Here is a 19,075-nt window from a genome sequence, read left to right on the forward strand (position 1 = left end):
ATGGTTTTTCGTTAAAGTGAACAGTACCGGGTGCTTTTCGTTAAAGTTCTCAAAAAAAAAATCAATAAACCGGTCAAACCCGGACCAGCAATCGAACCGAACTGCTCGGTTCATGGTGTTAGATTTAAAAAATCTGGTTCAGACCAAACCGACCAAATATGTTAATTAATTAATTAATTTTCAATGGTTCGGCCTTGATTCCAGAAGCCCAACAGCCATTTACCCCGCAATTCTGCTGGGCCCAACTCAAAACCCAAATGTTTTCCCTAATTCTCTAAGCCCAACAGCCCAAATACTAAACCCCATTTCTTCATTCAATCTCTCTCTTGCTCTGTCAGGGACCTAAAACCCTAACCAGCTGAGCTCCCCCTTTTCCCCTTCCTTCCGTCCCCTGAGTCCCTGACCTCCTCCTCTGCAACCAACAAAATCGATTAAAGATGCAGCACGACGAGGTGATATGGCAGGTTATTCGCCACAAGCATTGCAGCTACATGTCAAAGTATGTGCCTTTTTCTTCCTTTTTTTTTTTCCTTTAAATTTTGAGCATTTTTACTTACGTTTTTGTATTATTTCTTAATTTTTTCGTTTCTTTTGGCAGAATTGAAACTGGGATTTTCTGTAGAAACCCCTATAACGTTACCGGGATTTGTAACCGGAGCTCCTGCCCTCTCGCTAATAGTCGATACTCCACGATTCGCGACCATGACGGTACTTTTTTGCCTATTTTTTCAAGCAATTGCTGCGCTTGATCGATATGTCGTTAATATTTGATTTAATTTTGGTTAGTTCTGCAATTGGGATTTGATTTCTGATCGTTTTAGCCGATTTTCCAAATTTCTCGTTATGTTCATGTCAACAAATTCGCCCCTACGCTGGCGGAAATTTATAATTACTTGTATATGTTATGTTTGGTTCCTGCAGGAGTCTTCTATCTTTATATGAAAACTATCGAGAGAGCTCATATGCCGAATAAATTATGGGAAAGAGTGAAGTTGCCGCGGAATTATGAGAAAGCACTTGAAATCATTGACAAGAATCTGGTATTTGAAAACCCTGAACCCTCTTTTAACAGTTTATTACCTCACTTGTATATGTTATTAGCTTTCTAGAAGTCGTTAATCACATTTACCTTTCTGAGTTGGCAGATGTATTGGCCTAAGTTTCTCGTGCACAAAACAAAGCAACGGCTAACTAAAATGACTCAGATGCGGATACGCATGAGGAAGCTTGCTTTGAAAACAAGGTTGGTATCTTCTAAATCTGTATCACTTTTTTTTTTTTTTTTTTTTTTTTTTCTGTGCGGTGATTGTTCACTTCTCTCATATTTATTGTTCTTTAAAAAAGTTGTCTGGAAAGTGGCTTCAGATAACGGTTTCATTACTTTCCTAATGTCCATATCAAGGAAGCTATGTTGAGCTGTTGTATCATGACAATTTATCCTGTTTTTATCAGGGAGAAAATAATGACAACACCAAGGAAACAGATAAAGAGAGAGGCTAGAAGAGAGGAAAAGGCTGAAAAAGCTGCACTGTTGGACCAGGTTATAACTTATGCTGCTGCCATACGCTATAAATCCACCGGAGTTATCGGTTATGCATCCTAGATCTCAAAATGACTTACTATTCTTTTGCAGAGCATTGAGAAAGAACTATTAGAACGCCTTAACAAAAATGTTTATGGTGATATATACAACTATCCATTTAAACAATACCAAAAAGTTCTTGATGGGGCAGAGGTGGAGACTGAAAGAGAAGAAGAAGAGGAGGAGGAGGAGGAGGTATTCTTGTACAATCTTATCATTTCCCTGTTTTTGCAAGTATCTCAATTAGCTGTATAGAAATCTAAAATATTTAATTTTAGGTTTATTTGAAAATACATTTTCTCACAAAGTAAATACTTTTGTGGTTGGAATAAGCAGGAACCTGAGATTGAATATGTTGAAGGCTATGATGAACTTGAAGAGGAAGATGATATAGAAGATTTTGCTGGTCTTGCAATGGACAATTCACATGCAGATGAAGATAATGGTACAGCCATATTCTAGTATCTTAACATATGAAATGGGTGCATGCATACTCTAGTATCATTTCATAAGTCTAGTATTCATACTCTATGTTTGTACTCGTGATTTTAAAGGAAAAAAAGCTCACCAGGCATTCTTCTAACTTCTAACTGGTGAAGAAAAGTTTGCGTGTATCAATGGACTCAAGAATGGATCTTAATGTGCAGTTGGAATCGATGAAGAGGCAGAAGTAGTTGCTCGCAAGAGAGGGCGAAAGGAATCTGCCTTTACTTCTAGAAAGTTTGAGAAGGATGAACCTGCTGTCAAATCGAAGAAAAAGCCGAGGGTGCTTGTTGAGGTAATTCTAGTTACATTGTAAATTCCTGCAGTCTCACTACATTGTTAATTATGCTCTAATATAACTTTAATCATTTCAGTGATTATGAGATCAGAAAATGGGTGATTATATTTTTAATAGCTTATAAGCCACTATTTTGAAGAGGTGCAAATTTACTGGAGCTCTGTAGTTGGTTTCAGTATAGTCGTGTCGCTCATTAGTTGAAATTATTGATAATATCACTTGAAGTAAAACTAGAAGCACTGCCACCTAAGACCGTAAAACAAAGCCTATTTCCTATTATGGGGATATACTAAATGATCCCGGGTTGGATTTAGATTTTTTCATATGTTAAAACTAAGGTTTGTCAGTAATTGGTCAGTAGAGCAGCGCCCTTCGTACAAATAATAGCTTTTTTTGTTAAAATGGGAAAGTCACTATAAATAACTTGCTATGTCCCCTGTATCCACGTCTGTTGTGATGACTGATGTGCACGACTCTTTCCCCCAATCTGAATCTATTCCTTATTTTATCAGGTGGAGCATGAAGATACTGGTGCTAGGCTAAAAACAGTCCAGTGAGAGCTACCGCTTATTTCTTCATTTGACTTGTAAAAGACATGGTTGCAATGCTCTTCTGCTTGTTCGGTCGGCTGTCGGTTCTTCACAAAGCTTGCGGCGCAAAGAAGAAACTTTCTAAAGGAGACCAAGTTTCAAAGATTTTGATAGCTAAGCATGTGCTATTCACACCCTTTTTTTACTTTCTGCACACCCTTGTTAATTTTGTTCATTCATCTTCTTCAATTCATTTGATCCAACGTCTGGAAATTGAAAAGGGTGTGTGCAAGGTAATGGGGGTGTGCACTGCATACTGCATATCACCACCGTTTTGATTATCGTAGAAAGACAATTTGTTGTTTTTGTTAATACAAAAACCCAAAAAACCAAGGTACCCAGCCTATTGTTATGGTTTACGTTGTCCGACGAACTATAAATCTCAAAGATTGTACTGCCAGTTTTGTGTCTCATGTCTTTTGAGTGAGGATCTAGTTGGAGTTTGGAGGCAGCCTATTTGTTTGTATTTCGGTCTTCTGGGTTGTAAACGTCTTCTGTAACAAAGCAAGACAATTTATTTTTTTTCCCACAGGATATCCCGGCTTTTTGGTAGGCAATTTACTTTTCTTATGTGTTTGGATTTTATCTTGTTTATGAATTATTTTACTCTCGTCTTATCCAGCTTCTCAATCGACCACTTACTTGCAGTCACAAACTTAGGGCCATCTGTGTCCAAGCCCCAAAACCAAACCAAACCAAGTCACCATATATGTCAACAAATACAAGTACACGTATTTGCCTCAGGTTTCGGCATACGTTAAGGCTTAGCACGTCCCGTAACAAAATTGATCATTACTATTTGGTTTTGGATTAGTGCTCATCTTATTCTAATTGGATTTGTCGCTATATTGATTAATATCCCTATGTTGATGTGCCTATTGGCTAAGAGGGGATGTGCTCCGCTATGAATTTGAGTTTGAACATCCTTTCTACAACTTAGATTAGTTTAAAATAGTATATTGCATGCTTGTATAAAAAAGAAACTGAATAGAAAAGACGTATATTGCATGCTTGTATAAAAAAGAAACTGAATAGAAAAGACCATCATTGCCGATGTTTCCAAATTAACCAGTGATTTTTTCCAATTAAGATTGTATTTACTTAGAGTACAAGTTATTCATTTTCTCTTAATTTACTATAAATAAAGGCACTAGTATATAGAGAATCACACCTTCTCTCTCCCTCAAATAAAATAGGCTACAATATAACGTTGTTTGATGGGATAAAAAGCATGAGTTCTGTTGGACATTACCAATTTCAAGATAAAAATAAACGAAAAAAAAGGGCAAAAGATGACCATGTAGAACAAAATAAAAACACGACTAATTCATTTTTTTTCCATTCATCAAGAAAGAAATTCAATTTCTTCAATTCAAGGCAATAAATTCATTTAAATTGTGGATAATGGTAACCCCCATTACCTCGTTTTGCTCAAAACAATTTACAATTACCAGCAAAATTAAGCCTGTTTTAAAAATAAAAAAAATAAAAAAAAACACAAAGGAACAAAAAATAATATTTAAACCACTGTCCAATCATTTTCAACTGTACACGAAGGTTTTTCAACAGGAGATGTATTTTCATTTGGAAAATAATGATGACTTGTTGTCGAAGAAACTCGAAAACGGTTGGCTACTGGGGCTCGTTGAGTTTTTCTGGTCCTTTGATGCTGTTTTTCTCAACTGCTTGTCTTTGCCACCAAAGTTGAGGGTAAGCCTCCTAAACCGCCGTTTTGGTTCGCCAGAAGGGGTTGTCGATTCATCTGGCTGATTCATTGCTCTTAATGCTTCCTCTGGATTGAGTAACATAGTCTCCACTGTTTCATATACCTGTACCAAGCGTTGTCTAAGTAAATATCAAACTCAAATTCGGGTATCAACAAATTTCATTGCCTGATAATATTTCATGAACAAAGCTTACTAATTAACTTTCTATATTTTAAAGCATCCATTCTTCGAGTGAATAACACCTTCGACAGATATCTCTGATTGGGCATCCATGACTACCTTAATCACAGAAGTTTGACATAAAATTGTAACAATCAACCGTTGGTTTAGCAAATATGGATCCATCTTACCTGGCAAAGCTCTTCAACCTTCTCAGTCCAGGTGTTGCTTTGACAAGAGGAAACAACATATTCCTTGCATTCATAAAACAGCTTCGAAAAATCACTGCTCGTGGACAGTTTAGCCTCAGCAATTACAAATCCTAAACCAAGCTGAATGTTGCAGAACGGGCATTATTAGAACAGTATAGGAGCAGTGGTAATGTACCACCTATTAGGTGATATTCAAAACAACCAAGCATGAGAAACATAAAAAATGATCTTACCAAAGAAACAAACAGCTGCTGAAAAAGATCGGAAGGTGATATGTCCTCTAAACCATCCAAGATACCTTCCCTACAGGATTAACGCAATGCTATTAATGTGATGTTAGACAGAAGTCTTTGCTAAAACCAAAAACAGAAGTGATAAATTGAGCATTAGTTCTTCCTACTTACACTGCTAAATCCTCATCAAAGAGGGGTGCTTGTTTAACTGCTGGAACTGGTTTGGATGTATCCCAAAACTCACGCCACAAATTTCCTAACATCAAAGCATAACCCTATGAAATTCCATATCAGATTTAAATATGTGGTGGTAGCAACTTCTAGATGCCTGAATAAGCACTCATTTTCTAGAACAAATGCTATACAACATTGCTATACACAATACACCAGCTATTTTATTTCAGTGGTTGGTCCTAAAAAAGATAAAATAAGGGCGCAAACAAGGCTCCCTGCTTTGTGAGAGTGGGGGAAGTCTATCTTACGCAGCCTTACCCTTGCTTTGCAAAGAGGTTGTTTCCATGACTCGAACCTGTGAACTTATATTTCATTAAAAGGTCGTACCCAGTGCACAAGGCTCCCGCTTTATGCAGGGTCTGGGAGAGGTGAATGTCAGCTAGCCTTACCCCCATTTATGGAGAGGCTGCTACCAGAATGATCTTATATTCACAAAAGCCCAGGTTATGATAGTTGGTTACTGTTTGTTAAAACATGCAAAAAAAAACCTTTTAAATACACAAAGCAACTCAAGTCACCCATGCGATTGCAATAAAGCACAGAGCGCCCAAGCTCATTGTCCAATTATACATCTAATTTTCGCTAGAGAATATTATATATCCCATCTATTGCAATACTATGATAGATTGGTCACCTAAGCAATTTCCCCATATATACTAAGAGCAAGAGTTTTAACAGTAAAATACCTGACAGACAAGGTGCACTAAACTAAAGTATTATTTTAAGCAAAGTAATTTTGTCTGTTTTATGCTTTCTATATCCTCTTATAACTGTTAACTTGGATATACAAAGCTGTTATGTGACATAAACTATATAGAAATGGAAAGACAGGAAGAGGTGGCACCTTCTTTTTGCATTCGGCTACTGAGATAGCCTCTTGTGGACAATACGTCACTACCAACAAAAGAGTCATTTTCCTCATCACTTGGCTCAGCCTCGGTCCAGTCAGGAGGAGAGTGCCATCTCACAAAGTCTTCCAAAATACAACCAGGATTTGCAGCCTATATATGATAATTAGCAGAACTTAGTTAACCATAGAAGTCAACACATAGCATTCTTTGTACATAAGCAAAACATTCAAAATTGTACTTACTACCCATCCAAGGGATTCCTCCAATATTCCAGTAAAATTATTTATATTTAATATTTAAGTAAATAGCAAAATTATAGATAGGAGTGCTTCTATAAGACTTTCATTAGTGTTGACCTTGAAAGCCTGCATGTCAGAGAGGAGTTGAGAACATCCAGCACCAACACTGACCATAAAAGATAAGGCAAATTGTCAAAAAAATATCTAGATTAATAAGAATAAAAATATGCATGTTCACTGTGATGTATATGTATGTGTTCAGAGAACTAGGAAAAATAGACTCGCTTTAAGCAAAATACGAATGTTCCTTGAAATTCAAAAAATGACTAAGAATTAACTCAAATACAGACCTTCCTGTTCGAAGCACAAACTCCTCATTTTCCTTGATAAGATCTTCAGTAAGCAAAGGTCCTTCCTATATGTAATAATGCGTATACATGATATATCTCATTTTATGGATGCAAGTTAAAATAGTAGTCCTTGAAGGACAGCTATTAAAACATACCTGGGTCACAGGGGAGTACACAGGTTCACCAGTTTCCAACATTGTTAGGTCGCCGGATGGGCTACTAGCACCTAGTCGGAGGACAAGTTCCCCCATGCTTAATCTAGCATAAATAGGGCCTGCAGGATTGTCTTTGGAAAGAGCGGATTCTTCTGCATGTGGACTAGCTTCCCTTATTACAAGGTCTAATTTTTCAGTGGCGATATCATGACGCCTTTTCCTAGAAACACAACAGTTCATCACTTGCAACCGCTGATACAAAAGACAGGAATTCAGATCTGGAATCTCATCCAAGGGGATGCTAGGCACATATTGTTCTTCAGACCAAAGTCTTCTCAGCTGCATGGGAAGGAAATTCAAATCAACAAAACAATGATGATAAAACAGCGTTTTATGTATATTTAGAGCAAGTATATAAGCATAACAAAGCCATAAACTTTAAGAGGATGGAAAACTTTCTGGCTAGAATTCTACTCAGCAGAATAATATTGTACCTGATACTGAACCCAGTTTCTTCTTTTTCAATTTAAGATAATAAGTTTATACTCAAGATCACAAAATATTTTGCTCAAAAAAAAAAAAGATTACAAAATACTCAAGCCTAGACACAAACACTTATTCGAACAGAAGCTTACTTCCAGAAAATATATAACGTGTTATGATTGCAATACAGGAAGCAAGAAGCGTGAGATCATATTTCTCTTTTTCTTTTCACTGTAAGTCATTGGAAAAATCTCAAAGAACTCATATTTCTTGTATACAGAACTTACTTCAACAACAACTCTGCACCAAAACAGAGTCATTTTCTTGAGGGTTCTGAAGCTCCCAATGACTTCAGCTAACTTAACAACAAGGCTTTCAGGAGGAGCACCATGAATAACTCTAGGCAAAGATGTTGGAGTAACTGCCTCTGAACCAGAATCAATCTTCCTTCTCAGAAAATTCCCCTCTGCGAATATCTTGCAAATATTACAACAGAGGTGAAAGATCATAACACGATAATTAAAAAAAAAAAAAAAAGGAATAAGAAAATACCAACAGGAACTGTCATGAGGCCACCTAACGTATGAATCTACCTGCATCAAATAGAGACCGAATCAACGGTAGGACCTTCTCGTTATCACAAAAATCAGATGGCTTTTCATCCTTTTCACGAAGCACTAATGACTTCACTGCACATAGACTCAGACCCGCTCTCTCCCTGACAGGTGAGGAACTCCCTGATGACGCCAAAAAATCTTTCAATGACTTGGACTTCTTTCCAGCCCTGGATTAAGTTTCCAAAATATTTAGGGCAGAAAGTTAGGATATCATGTACAAATTGAAAACCTATATTGATAGTGTTTTAAAAAACTAGTTTCAAGACTCGCCTAGGCGGTTTTTGGGGCAAGGCTATGAAGAAAATGCCTAAGCCCATAACGTGTGGACTATAAACTAGCCTTAGCGCCTAGGCTATCATCTCAGGCGCCTAGGCGCCCTGGGGATTTGAATTTTGTTATAAAAATAAATAAATAAATAAAAGCCCAAACCCAAACAATGTCATTTTGGGCAGGGTCTTTATAAAACTCATGCTAATTTTATGTTTCTAACTTAGTTTCTATTAGTTTATTATGACTTTATTATATGAATTAGAGAAATAATAATAATAGTCAAATATTTGATTGCTTGGCGTGCTTGCTTGATTGTTTTACAAAGTATTATACTACATACATACATACATATATATACATAATATATATAAATATATATATATATATATATATATATTAAGTACTATAATAATTTGAGGCACTGTGAGGCTTGAGGCTATCACCTAGACAAGGCTATCCATGAAACGCATTGGCTTCACCTTCGCCTTTTAAAACATATTTCATATGTAAGACCATTCTAAAACTGAGTGCATATCTTGTGCCACATTGATTACATTTTATAGCAAGAGACTTTCACGTTATAGAAAAGAACATTCACATCCCATGATAAACTAATATTCGTTTAACATAGGCCCCTTAAGGAAAGGGATCCCCCTTTATACAAGAAATGGGGACTAGTTCCAAGGGTCACTCCACATTCTTTTACAACGATTCCAACCGTCTACTATTTAAATCTCCATTCAATTTTCCTTACAAAAAATCAGCTCAGTCCGAAACTTTTTACCCATTTGATTCTCATGATGAAATTTCAACGTTTCTTAGAACACCATGGTCATCAATTTCTTTGAGCACAACCAATTTGGCTAATATTTTGCAAGGTTGATCTTTGAAATTTTAAAAAAGACAGTTCAGATCGTTAAATTTTAATGTGGAGTGGGGCCCACAAGTAGTCCCCATATCTTACAAGAAAATTCAGATCCCTTTCCTTAAGATACCTGTTGTTTAACATATAAACATATTCACAATGTTGAATACACTTACTCAACAGCTATAGCCAATTGTCTCATAACAGAAAACGGAGGAATCAGAATGTTGTCTGAGACCAAGCTTTCAACTGATGGAATCATCTCTGCCCCCTTGTGAAATATCAAATCCCAATTTATCATCAAAGAAAAAACAATAAATTGAAACAAAAGGGCTAATAAATCAGTAAATGTAGTTATCAATCACAAACTTCCAGGATAGGCATCGCATAAATTGGATGATAATCGTGTTTTTTTTCCTGGTTATCTATCAACATAGTACAATTGAAAGTGCTTTTCCATCGTTATCGGTTACATTAGTTACTCAGTGTGTATCACTACATTTTCTCAATATGTACAGTAACAAACACCTGATTTAAAACTTCAGTTGCCTTTCCTAAGACAAGAAAAAAACCAGTCCGCCAGGTCCAGGGGAAAGGTCAAATAGTTTACCTTTTAATTCGGGAATATTATGTGATTATGTATTGATGATCTAAAAATAAAACCAAAATCTTAGAAAACAAACCATTATAATGTGTGGAGACGGAAATAAAAGATATAAAGAAGCAAACTTACCTTTGCTTCAGTATCGTTTTTCATGTTCAGCAAATACAAATTTTCATCATAAAACGGAACTGCCATGGAAGAATACTCAGCCTTCTCGTTATCTTCACCTCCTTTCTTCCCTATTCCAATGTTCCTAAATCTATCCTGCCAATCTTGCTTTGTCCCTATGTTCGGTGGTCTCCACCCAAGATGCTTCAATTCTTTCGAGCCCTGTATTTTTTCATTTACAAGCAATTGAAATCAAACAAACCTATCAAATCGTAAATTATCAAAAAACATTTACTCAATTAAGCCGGATTTAACAATGTAGCTTCTTTTTCTATATTTTCTCAGCAACCAAACAGAAAATGATCCAAAACTGCTCCTAATTCCTAAACCAAACATCGAAAAGAGAAATCCTACAAAACTTAAACTGATTGATCCTACATGTCCAATCCAAAACAATTAATTCAAAGCAAATTTGAAATTCCAAAAAAAAATAACAACAAACTGACCTTTGACTCTCCCTCCTCCCTCGGCGATTCGTAACCTGCGTAATCGATCGAATTCCCCGGCGATTGCTTGTCAGAATCTTCACCGATTCAACACCAAATTACCAAAAAAATTAAACAACATTTATAATCCGAAATTAAGAAATCAAATCCCGAAAAACAAAAACAAAAATAGCATTTGGGAAAAGTCAAATGGAAGTCCGGGGCAGTAAAAAATAGTAAACGGAGAAAAATACGGTTTTGGTGAATGAGATTAAAAATAAGATTGACCTCGATCGGGCTTTAAGTCAGAGAGAACTCGCTCCGCTTTAGCCGCCGCGGAATGGAAGGTGGTCCTCGCTTTGGATACAAAGGAGGGCGGCTCCATATCCTGCGCCGGAGGTGCGCACGTTAAGAACTCAGTGTGTGACTACTATTGCTGCGCCAGAGGAGGAGTCCATGTTTGTAGCTGTCGCGAGAGATGTGGGGAAGAAAATGGCATTTGTGTACAGAGGCTTTCTCAAACTCGAATGGCTTTTATATTTTTTGGGTTTTGAAATTTTTTTATTTTTCTTAGGATTTTATATTTGTTATTTTTTAAATTTAATGAGATACGAAATTTGATGAGAAAATCAATACGGATATTTTACTCGACGTTTTCTACGCGGTCTGCCGAAAGGAATAACACGATTCTTCAATTTTTTGTTCAATAATATATTGTAATGTATAAATTTTTTAAAGAAAATTGATTCTTCAATTTTACTCTAATTTGAGCAATAATCTTTCAACTAAAATTTCATGAAACATTAGTCTCTTAACTTATCAAAATGTGCAGTTATAATCTTTCAACTAAAATTTCATGAAACATTGGTCTCTTAACTTATCAAAATGTGCAGTTATAGTCTTTTTCGTCAACTTCATCAGAATTTTTTCAAATTAGCTGATGTTGGAATAACCATTGCTACAATTGGGTTAAAGTTGAGGGATTGTTGCTACAATTGGGTTAAAGTTAAAAGACTGTTTCTCTAATTGGGTTAAAGTAGACCATTACTATAATTTTTTTAATAAAGATCTAACGGAGTTGACAAAAAAGATTATAACGGCATGTTTTGATGAGTTAAAGAAGCAATCAAGATTTTTTATTTTTTATTTTTTTTAACAAATGATATTATCTATACTAAGGGGAAGAGGGTGAACTTGGCCTCACAATGAGCTAGCAATAATGTGGTTTAAATTTGTCTTTGGCGATAATCGAACCTAAGACCTCTCACTTACAATTGCTCAAATTGGGTTATAGTTGAGTGATCATTGCTACAATGTTATCATTTTTTTATTGCATAACAATGTATTGTCACATAATGGTGAACTCGTTTTATGTAAGTTAGTATCCAATCAGCCTAGTCAAGTTAGTGCTTTTTCTTTAGTCTATAGAGTATACCTTATCTGACTCTAACGCGAACATGACTTTGAGTGTTTAAAAATGTGTTTCAATAAAGTCGAGATGCTATAGAGCATTGTAGTAATCATATTAAATTTCATATATATTTTTAGCTCTTTTAGTACACATGATTTAATTTAATTGAAATTGGGAACTCTCGAATTTAAAGGTATATTGAAGGTGGAAATGAAATGAGTGGGTTTTTTATTTGGAGAGGATTATAATAGGATTAGCCATGAATGGCAGGGTTAAAATGGATGAATTTCTTTTACAAGTGATCTATCTTTTATTCTTTAGGTGATCACCCTTTTATAATTTCTCCCTTCAAGATACTTAATTTAGTAAGTTATCCTATTTAATCCAATCATGACACACCCCGACCTAAATCAAGGCATGATGGCCGTCACGTAAGGGTGACTTAGCCATGTGCGCAGTGCGGAAGTGATAAAGATATAAAAATATGAGTAAATAAAAACCAAGCTAACTAATTTACACTAGACGAATAAATAGGTGCGAGTAATGAGATTTAAGTGTAAACACACATAATCAGAGCATAGGTAGCCTAATTGCAGTCCAGTAGGACAAATACTAATTATACAATACCAGAGAGATGGTCCTACATTAAATACCGTCTGTCAGAACCGCCATAGTCTCCTCATTAGCCACCAACAAGCACGCGTACCTAAAACCTGAAGGGGCGCAAAACAGAAAGTGTGAGTTGGCAAAAACAAATCTTTTCAAAACCATTTCAATCATCAAAGCTAGTAATCTCTCGCCGTAAAACCTGTATAATTTCCCAAAAAAATAGAATACTTATCTATATCGAAACCACACTTGAAATAGCCAAATCAACATGCACGCCATGCCAAATATCTCTACATAATGAATTAAGTAAACTAGGTGAAGTAAATCAATGAAAAGTAATATGTCAGTTGAATCCACCTATTGTGCCATGTACGGCTGAACCTATAGCTCATCAAATATGCTTACACACAAGTCGAAACCACCTAAAATGGTCTGTACAACAGAACTGGGTGTAAATAAATACGCTCAAGTGCTGCGATCACATGAAGACTGCGAATAATCGCGGTTCACCTATGAGTCGGAACCACCTATAGTGGTCTGTACGACAGGACTGTGCACCAAACTTGGATCCAAGGTGAGCGTGCGGTGCGGGAGGTGAACATCACATAAAGGACTGTGCCCTAGCCATGGGCGAGAGCATTAACACAAGGGTGCAGGTTTATGAGCTCTAAATGCATTTATGTATAACCATCATAATGCAACTCATAATTATTAATAACTTACATGTGCGTCCGCAGTGTCAACAATATTATACACAACTACTATAAGCATATTCTAAGATATAAAGTATTCGACATGGCATTTAAATCATAAAATGATTTCAATCAACTTTTCTGGGAAAAACGTAAAGCATATGTATATATATATTGAAAACCCAAAGCCCATCATTGGTATGTGGCAGGGTCGTAACCCCCGAGTCTCGCCTGACTGCGCTCGTCCTCAGGAAACGTCTCACATATATGTGAAACAACTATTTTAACATTATTTTAAGCACATAACCAAAACTAGGAAATAACCTCTCATACGTTGCTCAATTGGGGTATTTGAATATACCATCGTGGCTTACTCAACCCCATGAACATCCCCATATTTTAAAAAAAATTTCCTAAGTTCCCACGCCCCCTCACGTGCCTGGCACACTGACGGATTCCCTAACGGCGTTAGAGAATATTCCGTTAAATAATGGAATATACCGTTTAATTTACCTGACGCCGTTAGCATATTCCGTCAAAGTTGACAGAATATTCCCATTCTCCTTCCTTGATTCGCCGAAGTCCGGTGCCGGTCACCGCTGCACTCATTGGTTTCTGGAAAAACTTCAAACCTTAATATCTCACTCATTTCAACATTAAATTTCATGAAATTTGTACCAAAATGAAGCTCTCAACAAGGAGAACATGATCTTACCACTTTGGAGTCCTAAAACCAACGGAATTTGGCTAGAAAAATCTCAATAGCTCGGCCAACCCTGCAACTCGACAAATTCCAAAATTCCTCTATAAACTTCATGAAGTAGTTTTAAGACCTCCTAGAACTTCAAAACTCCATGAAACACTCACGATCACCACGGAGCAATTTGCACCCTTTGCCGGAGCTCGGGTAACTTGAGTTCTACAGGTCCTCACATCCAACTAAGGGTATGGCTCGACTTCTGAGCTTGCAAGGAATCCAAAAATCACCTAATCTAACTCAATCCGTGAGTGCTGAAGCTAGATGAGGAGATGACTGTACGGTTTGTACGGACAAACGAAAAATCGAAAAAGAGAAAGAGAGAGAAAAAGGATTGCACGTGTAAGTTTGAATGTGTGGTGATCCGGATTGGGCATCATTTAAAAATCCCTAAGCTCTAATTGGGCTATCCCTTAAAGACTAAAAATTCCTCCCAACTAACCCTAAATTTCTATTTGGTCCAACAAAGTAGGACATAATAAAATTGGTCCATTATTTAAGCCCTTTTTACTATTTTCTTAATCCATTTATAAAATCACAACCCAAAGCTCAAGGGTAAAATAGTCATTTCCACATTATCGGGGATAAAATAAATATAAATTCGGGACGGGTCGTCACAAATCATATGTGTCAAACGAGACATTTGTGTTAGTTGAGATTTGCGTGAATGCAAAGTTGGGAATGGTTATAAACATGTGCGTTGTTTACACCTCCAAGCTCATGTCCTTCTCCAAAATACAGATTAATCCATCTGCTCTTCTATGGCATTGTCATCTTCCTTCTCTTCTTAGTCGACCATGTCTACCTCACCGCGCTTTGGCACTTGGCTCACGTGGTGTCTGTCCTTGAGCCCATCTGGGGGTTCGCCACCACGAAGAACAATTATGTGCTACTCAAGGGGAGGGTTGAGATATCCTTCGTGCTCTTTTTCGGGTATTTGATCATCTGTGGGGTTATCAGTGCGACTTTCAAGTTAGTTGTAATGCATAGGGAGGAGGATTATGGGGTGTTTCTTAGGATTATGCATGGTGGTTGTTTTGGTGATTGTGAATTTGGTTGGATTGCAATTGTAGAGTGTGTTTTACTACATCTCCAAAAATAGAGATTAATTCCTTAAATTGACACATGATCCTCATTTTAATTTTGCTTTTTGGTTCTTTTGGGAAAACCTTATTTTAAGGGTATATTAGTATTTTAGTTATAATTATCACAAACTTAACAGTTTGACTACAATTTTATATGAGGTCCAAATTTTGATTATTATTCCTAATCTTCCGTTGTTTACTTGATGTAAGCATGATGAATTGTGTTGGATGCGAGGTACTTGAGTGTGTTAGTGCTTGAGATTGCACTAGACGTTTGTACAAACAATTGGAGCTAATGTGGAAGACATCATTGGTAAGCGTCCTAGTGAGCTTCTGATAGTTTTGTTGATGAAGTTGAACACATAATCTATCCTTTTTCATAGGGGTAGTTTGAGACTAATCTTGAACCAAAATTTCGGTATTTCTAATTTTCGGGATTCTCGAAATATTTTCAGTATTTTGGGATGGTTTGGTATTCCCAAATTTCATATAAATTAAAATATCAATCATTCATACCAAGTCAAATTAACATGCAACCAAAATAAAATAAGTAACAAACCTAAAAGCAAAACAATAAGTTACAAGCCTAATATGTTTGAAAACTAAGACCATCTCCAACCGAAAGGACCAGAGGGCCAAATGGTTCAAAAATAGCCCCAAAACCGTCTCCAATCGAGAGTTAGGCCAGAGGGCCAATGGGCCTCACGGAATCTGAAAGGGCCAAAGGGCTGGCCACATGCAGCTAGCTAGCCAACCCGAGCTGGCCAGAAAATCAGAGCAATCTTGTCAGATATAACCGACAGGATTGCTTAAAAAAAATTTGAATCCAACAGCTAGTTGATGCCAGTTACCGTTGGATTCAATTTTTATTTTTTTTGGTTTTTTGGGCCAATTTTTTTTTTTAAATTCTTAAAAATTCCAATTTTTTCCCTATAAATACCTAAACCATTCATTCACTATTCCTCACAAAATTTTCACCATTCCTACACCATTTCAATTCTCATATCTTCTTTCCTCTTCCAAAAATCTATCCTTGAATTTTTTCAATAATTTTCAAATAGCCTCGTCTGCAATGAAAGGTAGGGCTTAGAGCCGAAAAGAAGATGAAGCTCTTTGCAAGGCTTATAGATGGGTGTCGGAAGATAGTGTGAGGGGGAATTGTTTAACAAATGACAGTGTTTGGACTCGTTTATCCAAAAAATACGTAAGAGTTCTATGAAGGCACCACTCCATTGAATATCCGAAACCAAGAGAGTTGTTCTTCAAGATGGAAGAAATATCTTCAGCCAACTTTGTACAAATGGCATCAAGCATTGTTAGCAGCCGCAAGTAGACATGAAAGCGTCACTAATTACTATGACGTAGTAAGTGTTTTCATAATTTATTTTAAATATTTAATTATATTACATTTAATTTCATAAATTAATTTCCTTTAATTTTTGTAATTATATTTTCTAGGTACGCTAAACGTAGGAATTGTATATGGAAAGCAGCTCGAAACCCTTTTAGTTTCACAGTTGTTGGGAAATTTGTAAAGGGTGGATGTTATTTGAAGATCCACATCAACATAAAGCTCATACGTCAGTATTCGGAACTACATCCTCAGCTGTAGATATGGATGAAGATGAATCTCCTACCATTCAACAAACAAGGGTAGAAAATCCGGGTGAAGATTTCATACCTAGGGCTATGGGACAAAACAATGTGTGAAGGTTGAAGGAAAAGGGTAAGGCAAATAATGATTACGCCGCTCAACATGAAGTGGCGGCCTCATTGCGATTAATGGCGGAGCAAAATGCCCTTGAGGCGGAAGAAAGGAAGAGTAGGCATGAAGAATGGGCCAAACAAATACAAGAAGAGATGGATGATAAGAATATTAAAAGGAACACTCCAAATTACACTCCAATGAGTAAAACTTATTTTGATAGGAAAAAAAAAGAAATTATGACTCGGCAACAGTTGTTGACCTCTAAATATACTCCTACAATGGCAGATGATGAAGATGATGTTAATTATGGATATTAAATTTAAGTTGTTGTAGTTTTTAAATTTAAGTTAATATTGTTTTTAAATTTAATTTGTAGTTTCAAATTTAATTTGTAGTTTTCAAATTTAATTTGTCATTTTTAAATTTAAGTTGTAGTTTTTAAATATAAGTTGTAGTTTTTAAATAATAAATTATGTTTGGCCCAAGGGTAAGGCAAATAATGATTACAAGCCGCTCAACATGAAGTGGCGGCCTCATTACGATTAATGGCGAAGCAAAATGCCCTTGAGGCGGAAGAAAGGAAGTGTAGGCATGAAGAATGGGCCAAACAAATACAAGAAGAGATGGATGATAAGAATATGGAAATGAACATTTCGAATTACACTCCAATGAGTAAGACTTATTTTGATAGAAAAAAAAAGAAATTATGACTCGGCAGCAGTTGTTTACCTCTAACTATACTCCTGCAATGGCAGATGATGAAGATGATGTTGATTATGGATATTAAATTTAAGTTGTTGTAGTTTTTAAATTTAAGTTAATATTGTTTTTAAATTTAATTTGTAGTTTTTAAATTTAATTTGTCATTTTTAAATTTAAGTTGTAGTTTTTAAATATAAGTTGTAGTTTTTAAATAATAAATTATGTTTGGCCCTATGACCCTTTGACCCTCGGTTGGAGACGGTTTTTTGTGACAGGACTAAAATGAGCCCTATGGCCCTTTGGCTCTCGATTGGAGACGGAGGCAAATATGGCAATGTACTGTTCATTAAAATATTAATATCTTGGAGGGCCAGAGGGCTAAAACGAGCCATCTAGCCAGCCCTCGGTTGGAGATGGCCCAACAATACAATTTTTTGATTTTGTGTTGAAGAAATAGAAACATTTGGTTGAGAAGCAGCAATGTAGGGTGAGTGTGTGGGATGTTCGTACCAGATGTGACGATAAATGGTTATTGTTACTACGATGGCAGAGTTAAAATTCTGGAAATTCAAGAGTTGGATGGCAGCGTTAAACAAATGAAGCAAAGGGCTATCGGTATGTCATCCCCAAAATTTTGGGATTTTGGTTTGAGACTTCTTTGGTTTGAAATTAGGATTTTCGGAGTTTTTTTAAACCCTTACTCTTTCATTCACCAACCTTCACATTTCAACGACGAACAAAAATAAAATGAACAACTTAGAGTATTTTCAAGGAAGAGTCGAAATGTCTACATCAGTAATAACAGTAAAAAGACAGCTTTAGTGTTTTCCAACCTAAATGTTAATTTCTACAAGGCATGACGTGAATTGATATCAAAGGTGGTTGCTGTCAAATTTGATAACTACTTCAAATCTATTTGTTATAATGATTAATAAATGTTTTTTATATGATTATTAATATTTGTCCTAGAGTTACTTATTACAATTATAAAAAATAATAATCCATAAATAATAAATTAAATTTGACATATTAGATGGAAAACAAAATTTTAAAAAAGATCAAAGTGTCATATAAGATTATCTCAAAATGAGATGTCAAATTTTAAACATAAAATTTAAATTTGAAAGTTTATGTAGCACATTAATAAAAAAAATTTAAATTTTATTTTTCAACCGATATGTCAAAATTAAACAATTATTGTCACATCTCGGCTCAAGCCCCCACCACATCACAGGCTCGACTCCGCCGTAGCACAATATTGTCCGCTTTTGGCCCCGACCACGCCTTCACAAGAGGCATTTTGGAAGCTCACTGATTTTAGGTTCCATCGGAACTGCAGACTGTAATATCAAGAACTTATTCATTGGATTAGTTAAGCAAGTAAATAAGGAGGTCTTTTTTTTTTTTACATTAGTGCATACTTATGTGTTTGTTGTATTTTACCTATTTATTACTTGGGTTCAACCCAAGGATATTATGTACTTATTTTCGGAGTTCGCAACTTTCGATTGGGTAGTTGAAAATGATATTCCCCGTTTTAAGTATCAATACAACTACTCTAAACCA

General features: G+C 36.0%; 2 protein-coding genes across 6 annotated transcripts; one reads left to right on the forward strand and one right to left on the reverse strand.

Moving 5' to 3' along the window:
• Positions 1-318: 318 nt before the first annotated feature.
• Positions 319-3,510, forward strand: LOC103448389 (uncharacterized). 2 transcript variants are annotated; one of them, XM_029088896.2, is made up of 9 exons: positions 319-499; positions 599-708; positions 922-1,040; positions 1,146-1,243; positions 1,453-1,540; positions 1,634-1,777; positions 1,919-2,027; positions 2,230-2,360; positions 2,876-3,510. In XM_029088896.2, the coding sequence occupies exons 1-9, from the start codon at positions 438-440 to the stop codon at positions 2,918-2,920; spliced, it is 906 nt and encodes a 301-aa protein (XP_028944729.1). In that variant the 5' UTR covers positions 319-437; the 3' UTR covers positions 2,921-3,510. The 2 variants fall into 2 exon arrangements, with proteins under 2 accessions (XP_028944729.1, XP_070664008.1); XM_070807907.1 differs by having other exon boundaries at positions 1,634-1,772; positions 1,917-2,027.
• A 946-nt stretch (positions 3,511-4,456) lies between these two features.
• LOC103448388 (uncharacterized) lies at positions 4,457-11,058 on the reverse strand. 4 transcript variants are annotated; one of them, XM_017335936.3, is made up of 14 exons: positions 10,834-11,057; positions 10,567-10,601; positions 10,082-10,282; positions 9,525-9,619; positions 8,190-8,380; positions 7,884-8,062; positions 7,114-7,452; positions 6,959-7,023; positions 6,726-6,774; positions 6,363-6,519; positions 5,456-5,540; positions 5,285-5,354; positions 5,031-5,171; positions 4,457-4,782 (listed from the first exon to the last, which is right to left on the reverse strand). In XM_017335936.3, the coding sequence occupies exons 1-14, from the start codon at positions 10,928-10,930 to the stop codon at positions 4,534-4,536; spliced, it is 1,953 nt and encodes a 650-aa protein (XP_017191425.2). In that variant the 5' UTR covers positions 10,931-11,057; the 3' UTR covers positions 4,457-4,533. The 4 variants fall into 4 exon arrangements, 3 of the variants coding, with proteins under 3 accessions (XP_017191425.2, XP_008385868.2, XP_028944730.1); XM_008387646.4 differs by having other exon boundaries at positions 10,567-10,643; XM_029088897.2 differs by having other exon boundaries at positions 9,525-9,612; positions 10,567-10,643; positions 10,834-11,052.
• Between the last annotated feature and the right edge of the window lie 8,017 nt (positions 11,059-19,075).

Source organism: Malus domestica, chromosome 11 (genome assembly GCF_042453785.1).
Source record: "Malus domestica chromosome 11, GDT2T_hap1".
NCBI lineage: Eukaryota > Viridiplantae > Streptophyta > Magnoliopsida > Rosales > Rosaceae > Malus > Malus domestica.